General features: G+C 45.2%; 1 protein-coding gene across 1 annotated transcript in view; it reads right to left on the reverse strand.

Moving 5' to 3' along the window:
* The window catches only part of kdn (citrate synthase), a 52,769-nt gene that overhangs the window by 11,949 nt on the left and 15,987 nt on the right, over nt 1-24,833 (reverse strand). Inside the window, exons 2-8 of the mRNA XM_084595312.1 lie at nt 16,926-16,979; nt 15,901-16,008; nt 15,410-15,796; nt 9,264-9,463; nt 4,499-4,628; nt 1,201-1,302; nt 856-1,065 (exon numbers count right to left, since the gene is read on the reverse strand). Coding sequence (XP_084451438.1) covers nt 856-1,065; nt 1,201-1,302; nt 4,499-4,628; nt 9,264-9,463; nt 15,410-15,796; nt 15,901-16,008; nt 16,926-16,979 — 1,191 coding nt within the window. The remainder of the gene's footprint in view (nt 1-855; nt 1,066-1,200; nt 1,303-4,498; nt 4,629-9,263; nt 9,464-15,409; nt 15,797-15,900; nt 16,009-16,925; nt 16,980-24,833) is intronic.

Here is a 24,833-nt window from a genome sequence, read left to right on the forward strand (position 1 = left end):
AGACATCTTGGTCGGTCAGTTCGGGCATCATGGCGCCTCAGCCAAGTTATCAAACAGTAACAACAAAGACCTCAAACGTAAGCGTAACATTCAGAAGCAGCAGCTGATATGGTAACAGGGCCTAGCATGCTTCTTCATTCTACATAGCGTTCGAGTGAACTTCTCGACAAGTTCAAGACTATCGACAGTTGGGCTAGGTACAGCAACTGAGCCCGCTGCAATGTCCCCTTTATGCATCCGCTGTCGACTGCTCTAAAAACCTCGAGTTTCATCACAAGCAGCATGGCTTAGTGCTTCTGCATTCTGTGCGACAAAGTTGTAGAGCAAGCATGGGCTTGCAAAAAGAAGCATGTCGAGGTGATGGCTCGATCCCATGCTGGTCAGGTGCCCATCAGTCGTCTGCTCCAGTTTTTGTCGCTGCCCGTAAATGACCAGCGTGTGATCGCACAGGTGATTCATACCTACTTTTGCTGTGGGCGACTCAAGCAATCGAAATACTGAGTTTCCTGAAGATTTTTTTTTTTCCAGCTCCCATTCACATTTTAAGCCATGTGAATAAAAAAAGACTGCCTCACTATAACCGACTCAGTGTCGAAAGCTGAACTGGTTGTTTTATTGTACAGACAGAACTCTAAAGCGTGGACCAAGTAGACTTAATTTCAATTTTGTTCTGCCTTACAACTCTCTATATCTACGTTCGTTATAATGAAGTTCGACTGTATTACTGTATACAGCATCCCAAATAGGACAAGATGACCAGAAACATGCCGACATATACCTCGCTGCCCCCATTACACTTACGAGCTAACCCAATTTTCAGCGCTGGCTAAAAAAGGACTTAAACAGGGCACCCACCTGAAGGAGGACACCCGAGTGAGCATCCACGTTGGGCCAGGGGTTTTTGACCTTGCCCAGCTCCAGCAGGATTGGGGGCACTACGGTGTACAGCTGGCTCACCAGCTTGAACATGGGGTCCTGCGGGAGGTGCTTGAGCGCAAACTCCCGCTGGCACGTGTAGCGCGGGTCCGTCTTGCGCAGAACCGCGTGGCCATAGCCTGGAACCACCTGCGCGGGAAAATCAATCACATGGGGACAAGAGGCCAGCTGTGCATCCAGTCCGAGGACGAAGCAGAACCCAAAGGGGAGCACCGAATGCAGCCGAAAATGCAAACACACTCACGCTGCCATGCAGGGACCTACCTGCCCCGACTTGAGTGTCTTCCAGACGAACTCCTTGAGCTGCTCGTCACTCACTTCGCCCCCGAGCTCCTTCTGCATTTTGGTCAGCCACACCAGCACTTCCTGCGTATGACGGAAAAAGAGAAAGCGCGTGTCAAAATAGCACAAAACGGACTCAATGGCGGCGGTAGCAGCAGCACGAACATTCATCCATTACCACTTGGCACCGGGGAGAATCTCGGAGGCATCATTCAGAATGACAAGGATGCTTCCGATTGTGCAAGAGTAAAATAGAGAATGGTGGCATGAAATCTCATCTCAGTGAAAAGAGGGCTTTCTGACAATGCCCATGCTGCAACTGCAGTGAAGTTATCCAAAGTGTTATCTGTAACCGGCGATTTCTCAAACTGATACGGCATATCGAAGCCTCAGATCTCGCAGTGAAATGTGCACACTCGCAGTCACGAAGCAGCAAACTTACCGTATTTACTCACATATAGGTCGACCACGAATATAGGTCGACCCCTATATACAAGGCTCGCCGAGGAATAAAAAAAAATTATTCGAATATAAGTCGACCCATATTTTTTGAAAACACGAGAAACATGTACACGACAAACCTTTATTCATAACGAACTTTGGCCACTAGCTAGTCGCTGTCAGAAGAAGCCACATCGTCTGAACTGCCTTCCTCTTGGGATGCTTCACTGGTGACCTCGGCATCCCAAAGGACGTCGTCCTAGCTTCCATCGAAAGCGTTCGAAATGCAGCATTTCTTGAATGCTGTCCTGATTATCTCCGCAGGAAGGTCTTCCGACGCATCTTTCACCCATGTCGCCACTTCGATGAGCGAGGCCTTCTTGCGACGTCCCGTTGGCGTCATGGCTGCACTGTCGTTCGCTAGCCACTCCTTGTAGCATTTCGAGACTCGGTCCTTGAAAGGCTTATTGACGGCGACATCCAGCGGCTGCAGTTGAGACGTCATACCACCAGGTATGACGACCAGGTCCGTGCCTGCCTTCCGTAGGGCTTCCTTGACGCCCGGGCAAATGTGGCCTCTAAATGAGTCCAAGACCAGCATGTTCGGAAGGCCCAAGTCGGCGCCTGGTCGCTTCATCCAAACAGTCTTAAACCATTCTTTGACCATTTCTTCGTTCATAAACCCTTTATCATTTGCGTGGATGATCACTTTTTTCGGGAACGATTCATTTTTTGGAAGAGTCTTTTGGCGAAACACGATGTATGGCGGCAACTTCCAGCCATCTGTAGTGCAGCACAGCATGACAGTAAAGCGTGTATGCTCGTGGCCAGTCGTCAACAAGCGCACGTCTTTTGCCCCCTTTGTTGTTATGGTGGTATGACTGGGCCTGTCAAAGTATACTGCCGTTTGGTCGGCGTTCCCTATCTGGCCAAGACCATAATCCTTTTCATGCCGGAGCTTCAGAACATAGCGCTGAAATTCAATAAGCCGTTCCTCGTATTCTGCTGGCAAACGCTAGCAGATGGTCGTTCTACGATGAAGGGAGAGTCCGTTGCACCGCATAAACTTCTGAACCCAACCCCGACTCGCTTTGAACGTCGACCGACCTATCCCCTCTCGCTGCGCCAATTGCCGAGCCTTCGTTTGTATGTCCTCGCACGACACCTGAAGACCCTTCGCACGCTCCTCTTCCACATGAAGACTCAATTCCTTTTCGAGAGCATCGTACCTCCCGGTTGCTGGCCCGCGAAAAGCACGACGCCGCCCGTTGCACGCAAACAGTCGGTCGCGCTGTTTCCGCCAGCCCCTAATCAACTTTTTCTTTACATTGAACTCACGCTGAGCGGCACAGTTGTTCGAGTTCTCCGCAAAAAGAATCACTTCTCGCTTGAAGTCGGCGGTGAAGCTCTGTCGACGTGACATCGTCAATCAAGCAGCAAAAGCAAAACCAGCAAAACCACAGAGAAAGAGATTTGGCAAAACTGCGAATGCAATCTCAGAATGGAGACGCAAAAAAAAGACACAAAGACAAGGCTTCCCGAGGTATGCGAGCCAATGCGAGCCCCGTACGAAGCCTGCAAAGTAGACAAGCTGAAAGCGGACGTCAGCGCTACTGCGCTACCCTTATGAATTGGTTATACCAGTGATTCTATTAATCAGGAACTTTGTGGCGACTTATTAATTTTACTAGCACTCTTTTGGGATTTAATTGTCGCAAATTTTCAGTTTTTAATATTTGTATTATGCGCGACTGTGGCTGCGGCTTCGACATGCATGCCGGTGCGTTTGTTTTGGTCACAACCTCCTGGCTCCAACAACTGGCTTTGGTACCTATTTAAATGTAGACTGCTTCATATGCTGTCTGCCACACAACAAGACCCCAGAAATGAGCGAAATTCGCTGTTTTTGACCGCGAGGTCATCCAGCACTGCTCTATCGTCGGCTCGCCGGCATGGCCGTCTCGAATGCAGTCGGCAACATTTAAAGTAGTTCCGAACGTTTTTATTAGACTTGCCAACGCTATTTTTTATTCGTATGTGTGTGTTTACTGCAAACATACATAAGTATAGTACCAGTGTAGCCGGCGCTGCTTGAACGGCGAGCGCGACCATAGAAATCCATTGTCTCGCTTTGGTCACGAATATAGGTCGATAGCTAATTATGGATAACATTTCTGAAAAAAAAAAAAAAAAGGGTCGACCTATATGCGAATAAATACGGTAATCGCCTGTTACATCCGCTAGGAAAGGCTCAATGCTCCAGGCTCCCAGATGTTTTCACACATCATGGCAAGCATGGGAGAGAAACGTTTGGCCGTGGTCTGGCTGCGATATCATTATTTTTGCGGTGAACTGTACAATGACATAAATATTCCGACAGTAGTACAGCGTTTCTGAGAAGCTGGTACAATGCACTGATCTTCCAAGCCTGAAGAGTACCCCAAAGCAACACAACAGCATTGCTGGTTATTAAACAGACAACTGGTCCAGGCAGTAGGCCCAAGTCATCAGTACCACCTCTCAGTAAACAGCAACACTGACTATGGATCTAGGCACTGGGAATACCAGAATAAAAATAAAAGAACAAAATAAAGAAACACTGAAAAGCCATGCAGCACCAACGAGGCACGACTGGCCGATGTGTGCTCCTGACTGGGGCTGTGGGATGGCGTGAAGTTGAAAAAAAAAAAAAAAAAAGTAAAACCAAAACCATGTGACCAAACTGTATTTCGGAAACAAGGGCGTCTAATTGTCCCTGTGCCTGCACACACAAAGCCAAAGAATAAAATTCTACAAGCAAGGTTCTCCAAAGCACTGGCAGAAGCATCAGCAAACCCACCTGGTTGGCGAGGCCGTGCAGAGGTCCCGCCAGGCCATTCATGCCAGCCGCCAGGGACAGGTATGGGTCGGACAGGGCGCTGCCCACCAAGTGGGTGGTGTGGGCGCTAACATTGCCACCCTCGTGGTCACTGCAGACCCGAGCAAAGGAGGATCATCAACATTTGTTGACCAGCACAGAGTACACTGGGTTTGGCTGCACTCTTTCAAATAGTGGAGCTGAAATGCCCCAAAACACCATTTTAACACTTCATGTCACTGCCCCCTCACAAGCCTCGCGCGAATTCTCAAGATGCTACATGAGCAGCAGTTTTCAAACTGACTACCATAACAAAACCCTTGTGTTCCCTGAGCACCAAAGACAATGCGTGCCTCAGCATCTGCCTTTTCTTAGCAGATTTAATTTAGATCTGCCCACACTGCGATTGCTTTAGTAGACTATTGAAACCATTGTACAGCAAGTAGTTATCAACTGAACTTTGCATTTTCCAGCAGGCCACACATCTGCTAAATTTTTCTTTTGAGTCCAGCACACGCACAGGCTGCCCAATACCTGTTAGAAGCCATTTGAAATTCTAGACAGATTGGAAACAGGAGAGGGGGAGTGCAGATACCGAAACTGGCCTTTGCACGACCCTTTAATAGAACAGGCTGCCAACAAATTAACAGCCGAAATGAAGACTCTCCCCACTCTACAGAAGTTACATATCTACAAATCCATGCTTCATCCAAAGCTTTAGCGTAGCGTAATTCACTTAGCAATACTGCTTACCACTAGCCGAAAGTGTGAATTTGGTGCATGAAAAACTGGCTGCTGACAGCTCCAGCAGTCCTACTGAAGGGACCAACAGTTACGTTATAAGGATTTATTTATTTTTTGCTTTTGCAAAATGAAAAAATTATTATGCAAGGTGGATTGTTCTGCAATAGTCTTGCGAGAAATGCAGATTTTGATCAGCATTTCTTAATAAGTGGAAGAACCATATTTACATTCAACTCTCACAATCTACAGTTTAAGCACCAGAGCACACATCTTTTGCATCCCCTTCCCGATGACGCTTACGATGAGCTGCATTTCAAGCTATTCTACAGTAGGATACAACTTACAAAAAGCGGCAGTTGCTAACTGCTGTGTACCACTGCCTATAATCGTTTTTTTATACATTTATTTAACTGTACTAAACAACGCTGAGGCATTTATTTATTTTTTGCTTTTGCAAAATGAAAAAATTATTATGCAAGGTGGATTGTTCTGCAATAGTCTTGCGAGAAATGCAGATTTTGATCAGCATTTCTTAATAAGTGGAAGAACCATATTTACATTCAACTCTCACAATCTACAGTTTAAGCACCAGAGCACACATCTTTTGCATCCCCTTCCCGATGACGCTTACGATGAGCTGCATTTCAAGCTATTCTACAGTAGGATACAACTTACAAAAAGCGGCAGTTGCTAACTGCTGTGTACCACTGCCTATAATCGTTTTTTTATACATTTATTTAACTGTACTAAACAACGCTGAGGCATTTATTTATTTTTTGCTTTTGCAAAATGAAAAAATTATTATGCAAGGTGGATTGTTCTGCAATAGTCTTGCGAGAAATGCAGATTTTGATCAGCATTTCTTAATAAGTGGAAGAACCATATTTACATTCAACTCTCACAATCTACAGTTTAAGCACCAGAGCACACATCTTTTGCATCCCCTTCCCGATGACGCTTACGATGAGCTGCATTTCAAGCTATTCTACAGTAGGATACAACTTACAAAAAGCGGCAGTTGCTAACTGCTGTGTACCACTGCCTATAATCGTTTTTTTATACATTTATTTAACTGTACTAAACAACGCTGAGGCATCTAAATCATTGAACTTATAATTTGGCATGACGGTTAGTGTTTATGTTATCTAGGCAACCATAAAACCCATAACAGCAACCTATTTTTGATCAGGGAGGAATGGTGTGTGGCGGTTACGGCAGACTTAGGTTGTATCTAACTATAGCCTCTTCTGCCATAGCGTACTTTCTCGGTCTTCCCACTGCCAGCAACTGGGGCCCGAACGAAGCTCTGAGTTCATGTGGCAACATTTACCGAGACAGATAAGGGCGCTGCCGCCGTAGGCACGTTCCTCCAGTGCTGGAGCCCTCCTGCACCAACGTAGATATTTTCCTCCTCGTCCCAAAGCCACTGTTTTCCTTTCTCTCAATATACTTTTGCACCCTTGTGTTACACAAGCATTATGGGCTCATTCTCAGCAGTTCGGCACAGAGTAGTGGTTAGCGTACCCAGCTGCGGCACGGAAAGATGATGGTTCCAGCCCCGGCGTGGACGCAATCCACTTACTCTTAGTTTCGTATTCGTGTGATCGTATGACTGGGACCAATTTTCGCGGAAACATTTTGCAGACAACTTCCGGCCTCAGATTTCAAGTCTTGGTGGCCACATAAGGCTCTCGCCTTAATGGACCAACAAATCCTAGACCCCTCCCCCCTATAAATTAAATGGACAGAAGTGGGAGGCGAAGCGGTGTTCATTACGCAAGTTAAATATGATGGTTTGGCTTCCAGGGCTTCGCACATGACGGCAGCGGCTATTCGCTGTGCTAATCAAGCTGCACACTGTTCAAATGACAATTGCCGCTTTGCTCATCTTTCTTATTTTTCAAAGGTGCCACACTGCAGCAGCAATAATGCACACTTTCCTCACTTCCGACCGCATGGCATTTTTTTTTTTTTTTTTTACTCGATGCCCATCGCATGCTGTATGCAGTTTATGCAGTGGAAGCATCCTTATGCGTAGCATACGCGGGGAAGTCCTGTTTCTACTGCTTTGCCCCCTCGAAGAAACCAAGGAGAGCGTCTCCATTGTCGAGCAACTGTGCTCCCTCTACAAAAAAATTTAGTCGTCACAGAGGTGACAGTTGCCCAAGCTTTCCCGAAATAAATGTTATTTTCATGTCAACGATTTTAGGCAGTTTGTACATCTTCTTAGAAGCTGCTGATCTGACTAGGCTGACAATTTCCCTCATTTTACTGCAATTTCTTATGCGACAAAAAAAAAGCACCCCAGTGACACAAATCTCAAACCTGCATCATCTGAAAAAATCTGCATCATCCGAAAATACATATCTTCAAACCCCTCTACAAGAAAATTTAGTCGTCACAGAGGTGACAGTTGCCCAGGTTTTTCCGAAATAAATGTTATTTTCATGTCAACGATTTTAGGCAGTTTGTACCTCTTAGAAGCTGCTGATCTGACTAGGCTGAAAATTTCCCTCATTTTACTGCGATTTCTTATGCGACAAAAAAAAAAAAAAAAAACACCTCAGCGGCACAAATCTCAAACCTGTATCATCCGAAAATACATATCTTCAAAACAAGCAAAAATTAGTATGCAGAAGCACGCGAAAGGCATCCACACAGATGACTTTACAGCTGAGGCTATTTATTTAATGCTGCATAGCCAGTTCCCCACTCATGGTGCATATAACACAACAAATGACTGCGACGTTGGCAACGTGTTAGCCGCTGCAAACTTCTCACAGCACATACACCATGACAGCAAGTCGTGACGTCGGCAATGTACAGGCCGCGTGCCGCCACAAGTTCGCAACTAGCAATCACGGAGTCAATGTAGTGTGCGCAGCGTGCTTGGCGGCCAACGACGTAGGTAATTTACGGGCTGTGCGGTGCCATTAACTTCTCGATGCTTGCTTAGCACGACACTGGAGACGTTTGGGCCACACGCTGGCAAAAGCTGCTCCTTATGTGTACAGCACAACGGGCTATCGCAAATGGCTCCCACAAGCTGCTCACAATGCATACCACGCAACTGACGATCGCGCAGTCAGTGTGTGTGCAGTGCATACTGCTCAGGGCTGTGGTCGCGTTGTGCACATTCATATCATCCGTAGTGGCTTGGGACAGTGTTTGGAACATACGAAATTGTGTACACTGTTCAACCTGCACTCCAGCCAGGAAATTTTACGAATTCGGACATTACGAACAGACTCCAGCACCAGTAAGGATGATGCGAACACGCTAACTGCTACCACAGCTTCGAGCACCTCGCAATGCCCATACATTGTTGACACCAGGATCGCCAGCCGTGCTGCGAGAGGTTTCCAGCAGTGTGCAACCTAGAAATCACAGATTTCGCAACTGCCAGTGAACTGGCGTTATTCACTGCGATGCGAGCACGAAAATGTCTGCCGTGCACGCAGCGGGTGTGCATATTATTGACTCCATGATCGCTAGTTGCACTGTACATGCAGGAAGCAGTTTGTAGCAGCACATGGCCCGCACATCGCCCACGTAGCGTTTTTCTGGAGTGCTGTACATGCCACGAGTGGCGAGCTACGGCCATGGAGTCAAGTAAATCTCCTCAGCCATAAGGAGATCGGCTTTAATAAGCTCCCTAAGCTTCTGCATATTGATTTTTGTTCGTTTTGATGATACAAATTTTCGGGTAATACGCATTATTCTTCAATCCTGCAAAATTTGCACCCCCAGTTTCGGCTGCGCATTATTTTTGACGATATAAAGCCGATACAATGAATTCTCATTTACCCTACAAATTCCCTTTGAGCCAAATAGAATATAGCTGGCGTGCAACAATCGCAGTGTGGGGCATCAGGACAGATTGGTGCATAATCAGAGCATTTGTGACCAGAGTTTTGTGAATTTCTATCTGCCCTTCATTCTTTTGTGTCCCATTTCCTGCCACTATGACTGTCTCCCCAGCGCTGAATTTGTCAGGTTGTACCTGTGGATGGTGAGGTAAAGGCGCATGAGCTCAGTGAAGCTGGGGTCATCGTATCCCAGCATGGCAGTGAAGTTAGCCGACCAGTCCTTGGACACGTCAATGGCCCCGATGCTGCTCCCTTCCCGGAACAGGTTGCGGTAGATGGTGGCCGCAATGGGGGGAAGCTTGGCAAGCAGGGCCATGGTGTCATCAAATGTGTGCTGTGAACAGTGGGAACGAAGGGAATGTCACAGAAAAAAGGCAAATAAACACTACCCACACTCTCGTACTGAACTGATGCTGGCTGAGTTCTGTTATTGTGCTCACTTTGTCAATGCCTAGTACAATGTGCTCCTTTCTTCAAAATGAGCAGCCTGTAAATAAAATATCCGATGCTAATGCAGCACTCATCCTGGCCAGCATTTATTTCTTTCCCACCACTTTCCCACACTACAGCAGAATCTTGATCATCACCATCAGCTAGACTATGCCCACTGCAGGCCGAAGGCCTCTCCCATATTCCCCCAATAAACCCAGTCTTGTGCTAGCTGCATCTACTTGATGACCTCTCCAAACTTATCTACCTCCCAGGCTTTCTGCCGCCCCCTGCTACTGTTTCCTTCCCTTGGAATCCAATTTGTTGCCCTTTTTGACCTTTGGTTATCCTCTCTTCGTACTACATGCCCTGTGCATGCCCATTTCTTCTTCATTTCCACTAGAATGTCATTAACTCAAGCAATGCCTCCTGAAGAACATGCCTGAAGCGTCCCCTCACTTTCAATGAGGTTCACAGATCGCCGCGACGTTGCATGGGTTGACCGCTACGCGACGCTCAAAGATGACCCTCACTTTTGGTTGTAATGGCTGGAAGACTATGGTGTGTGGCGCTCAATCCTGCCGTTTTATCCGTTTTTGAGGAGCAAATTTTTCGTTTTTGATGGCGGAAAACGTGTTTTGAATATCTCACTCTGTAGCAAAAGCTAAAAATGGCCATCAGTTTCAGAGTTTACAAACGTGTAGAGTGCGATATTTGACTGGTTTGACCATGTCATTGGCACCTTTTGCCTGCGACCTGAACAGAATGTTATGGACAGTTTACGAAGGGGACACGTTAGAAAAGTCATATTGTAGGAAGTGCTATAAAAGGCTAGAAATGCCTCAAAATGGGTATCTAAACTGTATGCAAGGTGCATGAATGTGTTGTAATTTTGCCAATTACTAGAAGTCAGTTAATACGGAGAAGCAGTTAAAGAAAATAATCCATGACATCGTATAAAATTTAAAAAATCTATGCTATAATCCAGAATTACCTGAGCTCTCAAGTTCAACTAGGTGACCTGTGGAAAAGAAGGGCTGCATGGCGTGCAATCGATGGAGGCCTGAGACGCCGCGACAGGTAAGCTGACTGACTGCATTGAGAGTGCACGGTCGGTCCGCAGGGTGCACATCATAAAGTTTGTGAAACTGGTGTACGTGTACCACAACCACACAGCGGAGCGTTGTGGGAGGTGTTTCTATCGGGTGAAGCTGATCTTGGAGAGCAGCTAGCCTGTGGCATACGTTACAGGTCCTTTTTCTGGCGAGATTTCCCCAGATGGTACCTCCTCAATAAATAGAACGCTTACATACCTAAAATAAAGCCATTTGCTTGTTTTCTATTATTTTTGCGATACACACAGCTCACGAGGTCCTTGTGAGACGCACACTCGTACGATGTTAGGACACACCAGGTATTGATCTAGTTTTTCCGCTTAACCATTAAAGAAGTTGCAAGCAAGCGCTTTGATAAGTAACAAACAGGAGGAGCAACTTGTGAAGACGTTCCTGATCTAATTGTGCTCGAATGGGCCACAACTCTCTCTCTCTCTTTTTTTTTTCTATACACGTTGGTGCGCTTCAGCCTTAATTCATATGCCTGAATTCAAAGTGCGTAATTCCTCATCACACCACATTTTTGGCCAAGGAAAGCTGTTGACGATCTTAATTTTGTCTGCCGCACGACAGTAAAGCAGACATGGTTTGATGAACAGGAACATGATTTACATGGTCGGTTGTTTCATGTGGTTGATGCACGCCATCCACACAAAGGTCTAGGGCCTCTCGTTCGCACCCGATGGCCCAGATTGAGGAATATATAGACGGTACCTACCGGTGGATCATCTTCACGTTTTCTCTTCGTTATGCTGCTTCGCTATGCTTCGATATGACGGGCACTGATTAAAAATGATTGGCACGAGATCCATTTATACATTGGCCTTACGAAAATCATTTTGCTAGAAATGAAAGCTGAAAACTACAGAAAAACTGATGTGTTTGACTGCCAGTTTCTTTTTCGGATTACCTTCAGCCACCTTTTCCGGAGGTCTAAGCTGGCAGGAACTTCATAAAATGAAGCGCCGCAGGCTTCTTCGACAGAACGCACTAGCCGCGCTTTTTATTCGCTCGCTATTCACTCCAGCAAGTGTACTCATTGGTCAACCAATAGTTAAATGATTATGCTAAACATAACGCACAAACAATACCAAAAACAGCTCACCACAAGGCTTACTTTTCGCTGCAACAACAGTCACAAAAGCATTCTGCGCCACCAGCGTGTCGTCTGCTAGAGGGCCGTCTGACAGCGCCGCCACACGACGGAAGCGTGCTCTCCGGCGGACAGAAAAAGTCCTGACGCTTCATTTTTTTCAGGAGGCATTATTGACTCAAGTTACTATTTCTCTGACCCGCTCTGCATGCTTCCTGTTCCTTAATGTTACACCTACAACATTGATACAAATTTGTAAAATTTCATAGCTGGACTGCATACCGATCTTATTCATTCTAGACGACAAAAAATTTTGTGAAAGAATTTTTTTTTGTCTGAAATTAATATCACCTATATTTTTTTTTTCTCATGTCAGTTGGGGTTCCCTGCGCACTTATTATCCTGTGACTATTTCCCCCCCTTTGCAGAAAGTTTTAAGAATTGTCACCCTTAGATATATGCCTTATCAGGGCCCTTCCCAAACCCTCCCTTTGTAAGGTGTATCTGCACCAAACCCGCCTAAGTGGTGACTAATCATCTACCCAGTACTGTGATCTTCTCTTTTTTTATTTTTATATTTTTTTTTTCCTGGTACTGCTGCTTTTAGTTCTTTTGTAGGCCACAGGATCTCTGGTTCCAGGCTGAGATACATACTTAAGATTATTATTATTTTTCACTATGCGGTTATTATCCTGTGACTATGTACTCCCCCCCTACCCCCTCCTTTTAAGAATTGTCCCCCTAGATATATGCCTTATCAGGGCCCTTTGCATAGCCTCCCTTTGTAAGGTGTATCTGCACCAAACCGGCTTTAGTGGTGACTAATCACCTAACCAGCATTGTAGTTTTTCCTGGTACTGCCCCTTTTACTTCTTTTGCAGGCTACAGAATCCCTGGTTCCATGGCTGATAAGTACATACTGAAGATTTTTTTTTTTTTTTCCACTTCATGACCCACTTTCTTCTCGCCTATCCTCTCCTCCCCACTCTTTCACACCCACTTTCCCCTCCCCAGCTTTTCTTCTTCGGAAGCAAAAGCGTATTTAAACCCCTGCCAGTGATGATCGCTATGCTCAGACGAAGACAAGTCCACTTGTCGAAACATTGGCTCATCTGCGAACTGAGGCGTACCCCATTTACCCTTGTTCAGTTCTTTTTCATACTATGTCCTACTACACACTTTAATAAAGGCACAGCGCTTCCCTGAAATTAAACATTTTATGTCCCACTGTGACCTGTAAGCTGTGAAAGGACCCGTACTAAAACACTGGCTAACTTGTGGCCTCTGCGAGCCCTGCTTTGCGTCCAGATATGTCAACATGCCAGCGTGCTTCTTGGTGTCAACACAGCTGTGAATCAATACCTGAAAGCTCGGTAAGAGAACACTGTAGCAACTTGGCCCTGCATGCACTCTATGAGGCCTTGCACAGTTCACATTTTGCCCTTTTATACTTTGTACCAGCTTGCTAGCTTGTGCCTTCTAAACGGGCGTTGGGCCACAACAGTCAGGCATCTTGGGGCAAACCAAAGGTGCCCTTCAAGAGCAGTCTGAATACTGCCGATGACCACAAATGCAAAAAGTGATTAAAAAATGCGAGGTGCCATACACACCATACCCTTGCAAATCTGTTTTTAAGCTAGCTAAAGGGCCTCGAAACTACAAGCCCCGAGCTACATCCGGCTCATGGAGTTGTTCTGACAGGTCCGTTGTGCAACACAATCCCCTTCGTTCGAACCCCTTGCCCGCCAGACGCAAGAGGCCCTCACCCTGACGCTCACTGCTTGAGCTGCATACCCAACAAATGGCGAATTTCAAACTGGTGACATGTCTCGACTGCTTCCACAAGGGTAATTAGTGTCGTGGGAGAGGAATTTAAGCATTTGAAATACTCCACATTGTACATAATGCCCTCTAGCTGAGCAATTTAGTGAAATCATTCACATATTCCGAGTTTACGTCGTTATCGAAGGTGTCGCTATCTCGCTGACCTCGAGTTGGCGCACACACCAGAACCGGATGTCAACAACCACTTCCGATTCCGGCGTCTCTTCCAGCCAGATGACTCAGGGCCGGGGACATAACGACAGTTTTGATAATGACACAAACTCGAAATATAGGCCCAGGATTCTACTGCATACAAAGCCCTACCATGAGATCAAGAATAGCTCACAGAGCAGTTCCTCTTTCTCAGAACAGAGCTGCAGTCCGATACAACTTAGCAACAAAGCGGCCAATGCCTCAGAAAGGAAGCCCCAATAGTAGGTTGTATACAGTGCAGTCCACTTATAACGATATTGATAAAATTGGAAAATCCGATAGTTATAACCTATTATCGTTATATCTGGACCGGCAAAAGAAAAAGGGAAAATTAAAAAAAAAACCACACACCCACATATTTTCTCGTGCATGTCGGCTTGCCTACTTACCAGCGATCAGTAAATTGCGTTAAACGACGCTAATCAACCTAATGAGCACTAGACACTTTATTACAGGATACATCAATAGCCATAAAATAACTTAAGCATACTTTAAAAAGTCGGAAATTCACGCTTGCTTGAGCAGCAGCTGAAGCTTGACAATTGCTGTGAGCATCGCTTCAGTAGCGCGTACGCCGGCGGCAGTCCTTGTTGCGTGCACGAAACCAATTAAACTGGATGAACAGCAGGGCATTCACAGCCTTGATGATCGTTAAAATCGCAGAGCGCGAATGCCCGCATTTTTTCACGAGGCTTCCAACCTTGAAACCCTGCCAGAAATTCCGATGAATCTGCTGTTTCACTCGAGCGCTGTCGTGCGTTCTATGTGGGTGGCGCCATCTTCCACGGACGCACAATTGGCAATGGCAATGACAATATGGCTGCACCCTTTGCGCGGCAACAGACAGCAACTGCGATGATGATAGTGCTCATCTCTACAGATTTCTCCACGACAGTCCGTTTTCACCGCATATGTCGAGTTTTCACATAATTCTCTTCTTAGTATTTTATTTTTATAAATCATTCAGACAAATTTTCGTGGTAAACATCTACCGGGCGGCTATAAAACTATCGTATCCGATTTACCGCCAATAATCGGTCATTATATTTGGTTTATTTTTACGTTGTACCAATGGGAAAATTGATAAATCCGAAGAATTTGTTATAAGCGATATATTGTTATAAGTGGACTGCACCCTACTGACCTACTATCAAGACATCACTGTTCATCGAATGGTGCCCAACAGTGGGGCGTTACAGGTGGCTGGGAGATGCCAGTCTACTGATCGCGAGGTACGTTGTGGAAACAGATCAACACACCATTTTCCGCCATGCTGTTGAGCTGTATACAAATGTGGTACACTGCCACAATAGACCTGCTTCGAAAATACAAAGTGAGCTTCACCGCAATGCTCTCTGACCACAAAATGGCAAAAAAGCTTTCAATTTGAGAAAACAAAGCAATACTTCCCCATTTTAAGATGCAAAAGCAGCTTCGCGATGTCGCTGTGAAGACATAACCCACTGCTGCCAAGCACTCCAAGCCCTGTCCTAACTGGAGTGCTGACATGCCCTGCTTTATGGTGATCAGTGTGCTACACTGCGTCCTACAACGGCCACCCGTCAGCACCTAACAACGGGTGAAAGCGACCAGTAATTGTACGCACTTCCCAGTAGGTGGCCTTGGGCACCCCCTTGTTGTAGGCCTGGACAAACTTGCTCTCGGTGTTGCAGGCGGTGATGGCGCAGCTCAGCTGGGACATAGGGTGCACGTGCGAGGGGAAGTTATTGAGCATGGTGACCACGTGCGAGGGCAGGTCGGCTTGCTGCGCCCACGCCTTGGACACCCACTTAACCTGCTCGGGCGTGGGGATGTCCCCTGTGAGCAGGAGCCAGAAGAGGCCCTCCGGCAGCGGTTCCTCCCCACCGGGGGCCTTGGGCAGCAGCTTGCGGATCTGCGGGATCGAGTAGTCGCGGAAGGCAATGCCCTCCTCTGGGTCCAGGTGGGAAGTTTCAGTCACCAGGCCCTTGATGCCCCGCATACCACCGTAGATCTGCAAATGGTGAGGAAAGGAGAGCCAGTCGTCGTCCCACACTTCACTCGATCTGCACTACTGCTGTACCAAGAACTGAGGCAAACACCAATGAAGACACGCACCATGTCGATGGTGACCTCTCCCACCACCTGGCTGCCACACTTCTGGCGGAACTCCTTCACCTGGGCCTGGAACGTCTTGATCTTGCTGGCCATCAGGCCCTTCAGATCCTGCATTATTATTGCGCAACAAAAGCACTTTCTTTTCAGGAACAGTGGAGGAGAAAAAGATATGTGCAATCGAGTCTGTGACTTAACTACACTAGTCTTGACTTGGCTTGCTGCAGAATGCTTGGTTTAATTTACGAGGTGTAATGTCCCAAAGCGACTAAAACTATGAGGGACGCTGTACTGGAGGGCTCCGGCAAAATTTCGTCCACCTGGGGTTCTTTAATGCGCACTGACATCGCACAGCACACAAGAGCCTTGCCTATCGTCTCAGTCGAAAAGTGGCCGCCATAGCTGGAATCTCCACATAATGTAGAGACGACGAACAGCCAGGTAGCCGCACAATTGCTTGAAACCTCGAACGCTTCCACAGCACATGCTTCTTTCATTTAGGTGTTATTGTAGCTTTCAATCACGTCTTGCTATAGCATACAAACTTCAAATCCTCTTAAATGCAACATAAAAGTTGTCAGATATACGAAAACAATGCATCTAACAAACTCAATGACTGTTTATTTCATCATGCCAAGGTTGGACTCTATTCCCAATTAGTTAGGTATGCTCACAACTGATGCAGGTTGAAAGAGCCAATCTGTCAGACCCAACTTCCTAGTGACGCCCAGTTTTGCAATGCTTGGGAAGGCCCCAATTTACTTTCTTGCATCAAAAAAGTTGCAAAACTGAAAAAAGTAAATAATTTGTAGCTTGGAAAGTAAGCACACTCTGTCAATCTCTAGTCAGGCTGTATGTAGTCTAAAATTGAATGTTAAAATGTTTCTCACTTCTTATCAGACAACACTCCTGCTTAATTATTCAACTATTATCAGTGCTACACATGCTGAGGCGCTTCTGTGGTACAGCCTAAGGTAACAAAATGAAATGAAAGAACACACATTACATGCTTCAAAACTGCTACTCACTGTAGAGTCTGCCGAAATATTCCTGGAAAATACTGAGAGTGCTGGGAGGCATTTCTGGAAGCAAGAAAAAAACGCAGTGGTTAACACATGGAAAAGTAGCAAAAAAAGAAAAGCAATGAAATGCTCATGTTAAATCCAGTCTCTATTACTAGCATGTTATTTAATGCTACACTTCGTAGCAGTATTACTTCTTCCGCGGGGGCAGTGAAGGCCACACTAGTGAATTGCTGATATGCAGCATGCTTATCTTCTTTTTTAAACGTTACACAAGAATCCGGTGCTGTTGATTAAAAACACAAGACAGTGAAGGCCCTCATCACAAAATGGCCCTGTCATGTTTTGAGGATGCTTCACTGCTCACATTTCTGATGCTGTTGTTTAAAAAGAAATATTTGCACCACACTGCTCCCGATTAGAGGACAACAAAGCAGGAAGTGGCACAGGGCATAGCAGTCATGATATGGGGCCACCAGTCGTTGAATCAGCTTATCGACATCGGCTATACTGAGGTATTCCCCAGCTTCCCGCCACGTCTAATTATTACTGTGAAGCATTCTTTCCTTAAAGGGCCCATGAAACACTTGCCTGCTATGCTCTAAACGAATTTTTCAAGTCACGTAGATACCGGTCTTTCGCTTTTGCATTTCACTTGCCCACTAGCGATACACTGCGGAACCAACTGAAAGAGCCTACATGACCATGTCACTAAAATGTTGCTGGTCACTGTAAACGTTTTTGTTAAAAAGACTGTGTGGACGTCTCGCAGAAATAGAATGAGGAACAATGAGACCAGAAGCAGGCAGGGGAAAGAGATATTCCTTTGTTGCCATGCACCCCCAACTACTGTGGTTTCATCGTGAGCCCCCCTCCCTCCTTGACCGTCCCTCTCCATCTGCAGGCATCCTACAACAACAGGGAGAAGCGATTGGCAAAGTGGTTCCAATTCTTTCCTGGCTAACTTTGGCTGCATTGCTTCAGGCGGCTGTCCACGTGTATATATTGTGAACGTCTTCAATGCAAAATAGTAATCAGTGCCTTTGTTGGTACTTTTTGCGTCGCTTGCTTTGCACGGCCTTTGTGTAAAGGAAACATGCTGGATTGATTAACTTAATATCCTCTTCAGGTATGAAAAAAATTTTTACAATACAAAAGTTATCTGAGGGCCATTTTCGATTCTCCATGCTTCAAATGAAGTGTCCTGAAGAAACTAAAAAAAAAAAATCTTTTTTTTACTGCCTTTTTCTGTCCCCATTCAGGGACAGGGCATTTCAATACAGAAAAAAATAATGCATTATACAAGCTGAAAGTGCAATAGTGTCCTTAGCAACATATCCAGCACAGAAGATGGTTAGTGGATTCTTGCTGACTTCTTAATTAAATCAATCACGTCGGAGTATACTTATTGTGCAAAAGGTAAAAGCAGTTGCTCCGAGCAGGTATACATAAACAGATGTGGCACTTTTGGCAGCAAATCCGACACTTCGCTGTGCATCTTCCATGGCGGCAGCGCAGTGAGTTCAGTGTGTTGACATGCTCCGGCCAGTGGTAGTAGCCGTCGTACCTAATGGTAGCTGTCAGTAGCAAATGCGGCCTAGCGTTTATCGCAACAGGCTCTAGGTACTTACTACCTGGCCGCCTGCGCTATTTTTGAGGTGTTCAGCTGCACGCAATTAGGCTGTTCGCAACATCAGTTTGGAAAGTAGTCATGTCCAAAATAGTTTTCTGTGCAAGCTTCTCAGCACTTGCGTCTTATCATCCTCATCAGCCTGACTATACCCACTGCAGGGTGAAGGCCTCTCCCATATTTCTCTAACTGACCCGATTCTGTGCTAGTTGCATACACCTGACACCTGGAAAACTTATTAACCTCATCCGCCCACCCAACTTTCTGCCACCCCCTGCTACGCTTTCCTTCCCTTGGAATCCAGTTTGTTACCCTCAGCGACCATCGGTTATCCTCTCTTCGCATTACATGTCCTGCCCATGTCCATTTCTTCTTAATTTCTACTAGAATGTCGGTAACTTGAGTTATTTCTCTGACCCATTCTGCACGCTTTCTCTCTTAATGTTACCCCTACCATTTTTCGTTCCATAGCCCTCTGGGTTGTCCTCAATTTAAGTAGAACTCTCTTGGTTAGCCTCCACGTTTCAGCCCCATAGGTGAGTACAGGCAAGATGCAACTGTTGTATACTTTCCTCTTGAGCGATACCGGTAAGCTGCTAGTCATAATCTGCGAGTGCTTGCCAAATTCTCTCCATCCCAATCTTATTCTCCTTGTTATTTCCCTTTCATGGTCCCGATCTCACATGTACTTGCGTCTCACATGTACTCTACCCAGCTGTTGAACAGCGCAAAAAAAACAAACTGAGAAATTACCCTCACCGGCCCCTTTCTGGTTTTTGACCTAAGAGGGTACAGTTATGTAAGGAAGTCGAGTTTGGAGTGTTTTGAAACATCCAAAATGGCCCTTTTATTGCATTTTTTGCACAGCATGGCGAACAAAGTAAGAAAATGACGCTGAACACTCTGAAGAGGAGTGTGCCAGCAGAGGTGGCATTGAAGCACCCTGTCCCCAAACAGGGATGCTAACATTCGGAATTGCATGATGATAGCCACTATTTCAGTCATGGGCCCTTCCTCCGATCAATAAATGCTAATATTTTGGTCAGCGCAGATTATTAAGTCCAAAACGACAAAAACAAGAAGCAATTACTGTCAGCTCCATAGGACGCAGCCGTGGCCATTTTTGCCACGCTTTTCAGCCAGAATTTCTTTTACTTCGCGTAAGATGGTGCCAGTTGTCCAATAAAGTGGCTCAAGGCGCGCGTTTTGAAACATTCAAAACGGCGGTTACCATTGCTGTTTTGCATGGCAGGCCGCAGAAAGTTTGCGTCCCCATATGAGGACACGGCGCCCGAAGGGGATATAAAATACAACAATGTGACATAACACATTTTTGCTAATGGACTCAATCTGCAATGCATTTGCTATTTATCCAGTCGTCAATGCTTGCCAGTTGACGTCATATCATCTGCAAAGAACCACCCTCGTGTGCCGACACTGTCAGTACCATGATTTTGGTTCTCGAGCAAATTAATATATTAGATACCGAAATATGCATGTTACAGTCGGCGGTAACAGCATCGTCAGAACTCACCAATTGCAACAAACAAGCAAAAAAATGCACTCAAATTATGTTTCAGGACCCAATTACCATCTGCGCTGAAATGTCCTTTCTCAGCTTTCGTGGAACTCCTCACCTCAACACAGATACTCTTGAGCCTGAATACTTGTGAATTATTAGAATGAATGAAAAAAATAAAACAAGAACCTTGCAATGCATACAAGTTGACTTTCTCTTCTACTCTTCATTAGCTCTTTATCCCTCCACATTACTTCTCAATTTCGCTTTATTCTCCTCTTAGAATAATAAAATAACTTGATTTTAAGGTGCAAGCGAATGGAAAAATACTGTTCTTGCTATTACTTTAATGCTAGTCCATTCAAAAATATTTAAATTTGCTATCTGTATATCCTCTTAAAGGGAAAGACAATAATTGTAAATGTCGCTATTACTGTCCTTTAACGATTAGTTAGCACCTGAAGCTTTTCTTCAAAGATAATTAATATCTAATATTGCATAACCATAATTACCCATTCATGGAAAGCTCTATTGCTTTTTGCATCAATTACCTAGTCTGAACTGGTTTTTTTTTTTTTTTTTTTTTAGAGAACTCAATAATAAGCAATATATTAATTTTTTTTCTTGTTTATTTGATGCAGTCCTAAAACAATGCTCTAAAATGCCCTCACATTGAGAAGCAAAATACAATATTTAATAACAGCAGGGATTGGCGATGAGGAAAAATTAACCAATATAAGAGGCTTTAGATAAAAGCAGCAAAATTTATGTTCAAGCACACCCATGAATACGAGTAAACAATCAGATTAAGGCTTCGACTCAGAGTAAATTATGAAAACAGGACTGTAAGTTGTTCATGTCAACCAGACTTACAGTGCACCAATTCAAAAGGGCAGACCCTCACCTGTTTTACGTGAAAAAGAATCAACTTTAATGCCTTTCTGAGTGAGACAACCACAAAGCAAAAAAGCAAACTTGAGTCTCATCAGCTGCAACACTTACTATGCGGGCCATCCCACCTTTCAAAAACATCTAACATGCAGACACAGATTGTTGTGCCATCTGGAGGGTCACAAAAAACTCTTTTAAGGCGGGGGTCCCACTCCAGCAGCGCGAATGTGCCATTTTAGGCAATGTTTGCGTGAGCATTCTGCGCGTTGTTCTTTTTCGAACATCACAATGTAGGCATCATTCGAAAGCTTAATATACTCTCTGTCAAATGATGTGCGCTGCTTTAGTGTGTCAACGTTATCAACTGCATGAGAGGTGGTTTTGCAGATGACAAATTCGCTAGCGTCGTTGATATACCCTACTTCGGATTAGTTCGCTGAAGAAACTGCTGCACTTAGAACAGTTTCCTTTGGCCTACACATAGAATGGGTACTTATATTATGAAACCTGAAGCGTAATTAGTTTTAATTTAATCAGTCTTTGATCGGCAGCCTTTTAAATATGGTAAAGTTTGGCTATTTTGGGCACGAATATCTGCGCTTTATCAACGTGCGCAGCAGTAAAATTTTTACCACTTCGGGCGCACATTATAATAGTTGAGTGTACGAAGTTTCATCGAAATTTATTCGCTAGTTCGTTTTTAATTACCTTTCCAATTTGAAGATTTCCGTAATACTGCCTCACATCGCATAGCTTGACCAGAAAAACCGCTCATTCTACAGCCTAGGAATCATGCATGGCGAAACTAGAATAGTCGTTATTTGTGAACCCTGATCGTAAATTGCGCTTTATACAATTAGCACGATTATACTGAGCCTTCAAATATAATCAATTTTTCGTACACGACATTCAATGGAGAAGGCCGTCATACTCAACAACGTGAGCCTTGTTTGAGTTGGCTTTTTTTTAATATTGTATTACTGTAAAATAAAGTTAAAATAAGAAGCACAAACCATGGTGATAATTAGTATTTGCACCTGTATTCGGTCATTAAAGGTTTTTCACTGCTAGCGTCAGTGTGAGTTCATTCAATTGCCAGGAGAGGCGCGCGTGACTACACTCCTTCAAAGTACTGAAGCTAGTCAAGAAACCTAGAAGTCAGCTTCTCTGCAGTGCAAAAACCCCTTCACCATGGTGGCCAAACCTGTTTTGGGGGCACAAAACAGGTGCAGTGCAGGAGACGTCTATTGTGGTAATAATGGCCACGTACATTTCCTGCACCCCTCTTCTTCTTGTCGCAATTATGGGATTAAGAACCCCTCCGTTTGTGAGTGCCATTCATAACACCTCCCCTGCCCCTACCTCCTCCAGGCTCTCAATAGTGAAGGAATTCTGCTCAACACGTTCGCGCATGAAATCAGGCTGGACATAGAAGTATTCTGCGCTGCACCCAACTTCTGCCCTCAAAACAGGTTTGGCTGCCATGGTGAAGGGGTTTTGCTCTGCTGACTTCTAGGTTTCAGCAACCCACCTATACTACTTTTGTGCTGTGAAGTGTCTTGCTTGTTGCTATTTGCATTGCTGTTTGTGAGGCGAGTGTCACACTTTTCAAAAATTCATTGCCTGTCGAAACAACTTCTTTCTGCAGCAGATCCGGTTTCAAACATCCCATAGAGGAAGAATTTCGACAACTCTCTCACCTGATGCAGAGGCTACAATTCATGATATAGAAAGCAGGGAGTGTCAGTGGAGTGAAAGGAATGAATGGATACCTGGAGGCACCACTCGATTGAGAACGTGGTGCGAGACACCGCTGGTTCCTAGCACAAGGAGACGCATCTACTCAAAGTGGAAACACAAACAGTTCATTAGGGAAGGACCACGGAGTGAAAGCTTTTTTTAGGTGACAAGACATGACACGCACACTACGTGCGTGCACATGTTTTGCGCGCATACACTGTGGTTTATGCGGGGGCTATTCGCTCGCACGAAGAGCCTGCACATGGTCACCGCATCACCCTTTGCACCCCTGCATTGTGTGCGAACAGTGGACGCTCGCCTGCAGTGCTAAGCCGCTAACCTTCACGCCCAATCGCTGAGGGGCTTTGCGCTATTTTGTGCTTTTCTGAATATGCTTCTGGCCCTGTACTTTTCCCTCACGCATTCGTATTTCACCAGGCGCTTCAGGCTCGGATAGCAAGTGACACGGCTAGCAAAATCCAAACAGAATGCGCAGAATCTTCCGGTAAATTTACATGTATCGGGCTTGCTTTTCGGCTGGCGACAAAAGTGCAAATTTATCAAAATTAAGACATGCCTTGACAGATTGCAGGTTGCTTGGACGAGGTTCTTCATCCGTGCGCGCAGTTGGTCCAGTGTCTCGCAAAATGTAGACATTATGTGTTTGACAGCGAGTGCTACGGATATCGCCACGTTATGCTGCATGGTGTGCTGGCAAAATGCTCGCACATGACATCACGATACGCCAGCTGGCATACCACGCGTATGATCCACCGTTTAGATGCTATGTGCGTCATGCGACTCTCAAATATTGGTCGAAAAAGGAATAGGACAGTAGACCAAAATAAATAGCTTCGGCCGGCGGTATCGAGTGGTTGTCTCCTTCACATCTCCGTTGGTGCGTGCTCTGTTCCCTAGAGCTTTCAGTGGCACACGTGTGCTTAGGTGCAGCTGTCCTCTCGGAAAGCACCGTTTTGAATGTAGCTTCGCAGCCGCTACAAGAAATACAACTGCAAAAGGACGACGTCGCATACGGAGTACAGATGAAAAAAAAAAGAAACGAAGGAATTCGACGCTGCTGAACCGAATGTCGAGCGTTAGCTGAAATGAGAATGTACACTGTTTTGGTTCAGTGCTTTTCATGCTTATAAACATTACAAATATGTGCTCATAGATAATCAAAAACCAGACGTCATCACCGATAATCACCGTAATGAAACGTAACAGCCGTTGTACGTCTGTCTAATTGTATTTGGTCACTTACGAAGCGTGTATGGACATCTTCGCAAAGGTGGGACAGTTCACCACACTACGCTGCGTGGAAATAGAGAAGTTTCGACTGCAGACAGCGTAACATAAACAAAGTGACGCCGAGAGGGCAGCTGGGCGCATTTCACTGTGACAAGAGAAAAGTGCTTGCCTACATGTAAACCGAATTACCGGATTCCTTCGGCGCACACGCAGTGGCATTAGTGGGGCCAAGTAGGGCTAATGCGCGTGCACAGCCGGCACTCTCTACTTCTCTGTGCGTCTACGCTATGCTCAAAATAGTAAGCCTCGAAGCCGTGGATTCATGTTTCAAGGCCCGGGGTCTGTTTTATTATTATTATTATTATTATTATTATTATTATTATTATTATTATTATTATTATTATTATTATTATTATTATTATTATTATTATCATTATTATTATTATTATGCAATGCACCGTAAACGCTTTCGCGGACATTTAGTGCATGTGGTGGGTTGACGGAATGAAGCGCGTGTCTGTATCGGGCGGTCGTGCAGAACAGAGTACTGATATCCATCGCGGCACACGCACATCGCCACTGTTTTTAGACTGCCGCAATGAAAAATTCGAACGTATTTATTAGCACAATGACAGCCTCCCTTTACAAGCGCACATGGTCATCCCCGATTAGTCATCGCAGTGAAATTCCAAGCTTTTTGGGTGTTTCTTGCACCTCATTCCGGTTTTGTACCGGAAAAAAAAAAAAGTAAATAAACGTCGCCTTTGGTTTTGACATAGGACATCGTTTTCTTCACACCTTCGAACACGTCAGTTAGTTTTAGTAAAGTAAGTAGAGGAGGCTCAGAATTTTTGCCTCCGAATGGCTGAATATCGATTGACAC

This window comes from Amblyomma maculatum, chromosome 2, assembly GCF_055883805.1.
Source record: "Amblyomma maculatum isolate TAMU_Amacu chromosome 2, ASM5588380v1, whole genome shotgun sequence".
Classification (NCBI taxonomy): Eukaryota; Metazoa; Arthropoda; class Arachnida; order Ixodida; family Ixodidae; genus Amblyomma; species Amblyomma maculatum.